The 4,348-nt window shown below is 30.2% G+C and overlaps 1 protein-coding gene across 3 annotated transcripts in view; it reads right to left on the reverse strand.

The window, feature by feature from the left end:
- The window catches only part of LOC106468044, a 50,806-nt gene that overhangs the window by 26,970 nt on the left and 19,488 nt on the right, over positions 1-4,348 (reverse strand). For all 3 annotated transcript variants that reach the window (XM_022396349.1, XM_022396351.1, XM_022396350.1), the window contains one exon: positions 680-909. In XM_022396349.1, coding sequence (XP_022252057.1) covers positions 680-909 — 230 coding nt within the window. The remainder of the gene's footprint in view (positions 1-679; positions 910-4,348) is intronic.

Below are 4,348 nucleotides of genomic sequence, written 5' to 3' on the forward strand. Positions count from 1 at the left end.
CATTTTAGATATATTTCAAATTGTTTTTGGTGGTTGCGAGGTCAGTCCAATTGACCGACCCCATACAGAATTATGGTAGAGAAAATAGCAGATAAAAATATAAAGTTTTACTGAAAACCAATGTTTGAAATGTATTTAGGAGGTTTTAGAGATTACACAAATGATATTTGAGATTTTTGGGATGAAGAATAGTTTTGTAACTCTCTCAATGTTGACTCATTCAATTTGACCAACTATGTGACCTCTTTGTACATGTTTAAAGTTTTTATAGATTTGATACTACTAACTTTTAATATAGTATGTATATCTTCACGAAATTTGGCAGTCTTTCAGGAAACATTATAAGTCTTTCACACACAAAAAATTATATTTTTATTGAAGTATTTTAAATAAACTAAAAAAAGATTTGTCAGTGAATATATTGAGTATTTGTTTTGAATAGTCCATGTGCAAAGTGATTTGCATATCAAGATGGTCATTTACCCTTTAATTTTAGTTTAGAATGTAATAAAATTGTTCACTGCCAATTCAGTGCTTGTTCAGTGGTCAGGGTGGATGCAAGTTAAAATTCATACTGCTAAGCACTTAAAGCTACGTGCAGTTCTATGGTAATACAACATTTAACACTAGTTCTATGATTGAAGAACTTTAACACAAGTTCCACAGTTATAAAACTTACTTGACTGAACAGTGACTGAGACAGGGTGCCTCACATTGACACTCTCCCCAGTAACTTCACAAATGTACAAACCAGAATCTTCCTTCTGTAGCTGATGTACTGTGACTATTAGTTCATTACAACCTCGGAAATAACTTATTCTTGCTTTCTTGGACACCAGTTTGATAGGTAACGTCCACGTAAGCGTGTACCTACAGGTCAGTTCTGTGGAGCCACTTGATGTGTACTCTCTATGAAACATAGAAAAATTTGAAATGGAAATGTATTCCTACAAACTTGCAATAAGACTATTATAGGAAGTATGCTTTACCCCATTTTTTGTCAGCTGCTTTATTTACCATAATAAATTACATACTAACTAAGATGTAGAAATAAAGCCAGTATCAAATTAAAATACCAGTTTTGATGAACTCTCATCAGTGCATGTAAGTTAATAAAATGATCACAACCAAGCATCTGATCTCACCTCAAAACTTTCTTTTGAAATGAGATAGTTTACATACCAGTTTTTGAACAATACTATCCCATGCCATATTATGTGTTCAAATTATGTTGTATATCTAGATATGTTTTAGAAATATATTTCAATTACTATCTTACATATAAAAAAAGGTATATATATATATGAAAGGAAGTATCCTGTAAAAACTTTTGAAATATACTTTATCAATAGATATCGTTTATGTAAAATAGACTGAAACTGTCAAACAGGGTCATCTCTTATGACTTGAACCAAAAGCACACAAACACACACGCAGGTTACTTCTCTAAGAGCAAAGTTTTAGAGTTTTCTTAATTCCTCCTTCCTCTTTTTTGTTCATTTTATTTAGCCTAATCTTTATTTTGATTTGATACTTATTATCATTTTAATTCCTTAGGACTTTGTGTATATGTTTGGTATGAGTCATAAATGATGACTGTGATGGAAATTTTAAAATCATTTTTGTAAGCTATACAGCTTTCTCACTTAAATATTTTAATTTTTATATTTCTAACTTGAGGGAAGAGATTCTTTATCTTTTGAAATATTTGTTAATTTTTTTGTACTGAGTGTTACATTTTTTCACAGAGAATGAAGAAAACAAGTTTAGTGGTTTCTGTAAAGTGTAGATTATAAGGCCAGCTGCTAATAATATTTTGATAATTATTTACTTTAACTAAGTAGAATGAGTCCAAGATCAATATTTCAGTCAAAGCATTTTGGTAATTTGACAGTCTTTATAGCTGTGCATTCAAACATTACTGAATTCTGAAGAGGGAGGGGTATGTTAGATACATACAATTGTTTCAGTTTAATGCAAGGGTTCTGATTTAGATAATTTACATAGCGCAAGTGTTAAATTTAGTTATTTTTACAAGAGATAGTTTATCGCAGGTTTGTTTATGTAACTATTTGTGAATAAACTGTTTGTAAGGATATGTTGCGTTGTTCAATAGTTATGAATTGGTGATTGTTATATTATTGTGTCATATTACTACAACCTTCCAAATTTTCTCAATGTATTAATTGAGTATTATTGCATCATAATATCTAGTAGTGTGTAGAACATTCCAGACCTCTATTGGAGTATAAATATGCATTGAAAAATGTCATTCAAAAGATATACCTAGACTGTGTGATTGTAAGTTTAGCCATAGTGTGTGTATGGTGATGATTTCTAAAGTGAAATTATCAAAGATTGTATTGTAATAATAGAGTAGAGAAGAAATAATTTGTCTTGTCAATTGTGTTCTAAAGTAATTGAACCAGTCTGTGTAGAATTTGACAAAAGAATGAGCTTGGCAGGTATTTTGGTTTTAGATCTTTCAGGTTGATGAAAAAGAGAATTATTTTAAAATTCTAGATGCAAGTGTGGTAACCAAAAGTTATAGTGGTAATTTTGAAGTGAAATTATCACAGACTGTATTGTAATAATAGAGCAGGAATAATAATTCATGCTCTCAAATTGTATTCTAAATGAACTGAATCAGACTGTGTGGACTTTGATGAAAAAGAGAATTACCTAAAGCTCTGGATACAACTGTGATAACCAACAGTGTAATGAATATGCATTTCACTTGTTTTAATATATTAGTTTAAGACAAGTGGACTGTGTGCTGTTTGTTTATTGTATGAAATTTATTGCCAACAATAATCCAACTCATACATATAAAACCTGACAGGACTATTTCAGTTGATTAGGGATGTTCAAAGAATGTTGAGATCTAATCTAATAAGTTTGTTGAGTATTGATATTTTGCTTCTAACATTAATGTTTTTTATCATCCAAAGCTTTCCTGCTTTTTGCTATATCAATAGATCTACAGTTATTCAATTCAGAACAGCATTTTTGAACTGCTGAACCAGGTGGCTGTGCACTATTGTAACTGCAGGTGCAGGGAACATGGTAAATAACAGTTTTTGAAAAACTTGTTGACCTACTGTTTTAGTGCTTGCTCACTAAAGAGAAAGGTCTTAATCTCAAACATCTTTTAGGTTCTGTTGACTTTGTAAATAATGTGTGTAATAAATTATATTGGAAAACTTAAGTTCTTAATTTGTGATTTTGGGGGGAAGGGAGATTCAGTGACCCTTCACTTACTTTTGTTTTTCTCATTTTGGTAAATCTTGCAGTAAAGTGTGAACGTGTGGATTTCTTGGTCGCAGTTTGGTTGCTCTTTCAAACAGACATCTAAGGATTCCTTTCATAACAGTCTGAGCACAGTTGGATTTATAACACAGATGTTTATCTGCAAGAGTTGGTTTCAGTACATAGGAGCTTAAACCTTTTACTATGGGTGGGTGGATAACCCAAAGCAACCAGAAAGCAGTTATACTGTAACTTTAAAATGTATGCATATCTTCTCAAAATTTTGTAGATTATCAAAAACATTATGAGGCTTTCATACACAAAATATCATACTTTTTAATTAAGTTTTAAGATTTCTTTAATTAATGATTTGCTCATGCATTTTTCTTTTCAAATGTTGACTATCCAACATGCAAACTAATTTTTATTTAAAGATTAAAAATACTTTTATGCCTCAGAAAATTGTAAAATTTCACATGCAAGATCTCTATAACCTCTAGATAAAACGTTTTTTTTACTAGAAAAAAAATTTACATTTTCAGCATTTTATCTCTACATGGGTTTGGTCGATCTAACCAACCTCATAACCATAACATATTAGGACATACATATAAATTATGCTTTTTTCGTTCCAGAATGACTACAAGTTATAATATGAAACCACAAATGTTTATTTTAAATAGCTTAAATCTCATAACATCATACATCTATGTATATTTATTATTTTATTGCCCTTTCACTGGTGTCTGACTAGCATTACATTACAGAAGTTGCAATGATGCTGCACACATGCAATCATGTTACCATATCCAATAGTATAAAACTGGCCTTTACAAAGTGCAGCTGTTTTAGCTTTGTCCTAACGAACCATTTCGGTTATAATACATAAGTATATATGTATATTATTACTATTTACAAATAAATTCTTAAATTTCAGTTAGTTTTCTTAATACATAGAACAGTAAATAAAGAAATATCGAAAACAATGATATATATTCTACTTACGAAGTTTGTACTTGCTTGTCGTAATTTGCTAAGCCTTGTGAAATTTTGCATGTGGAGGATGTAAAACAAAGTAAGTTTTTATGTTTTTATATGC

Source organism: Limulus polyphemus, unplaced genomic scaffold (assembly GCF_000517525.1).
Source record: "Limulus polyphemus unplaced genomic scaffold, Limulus_polyphemus-2.1.2 Scaffold2847, whole genome shotgun sequence".
NCBI lineage: Eukaryota > Metazoa > Arthropoda > Merostomata > Xiphosura > Limulidae > Limulus > Limulus polyphemus.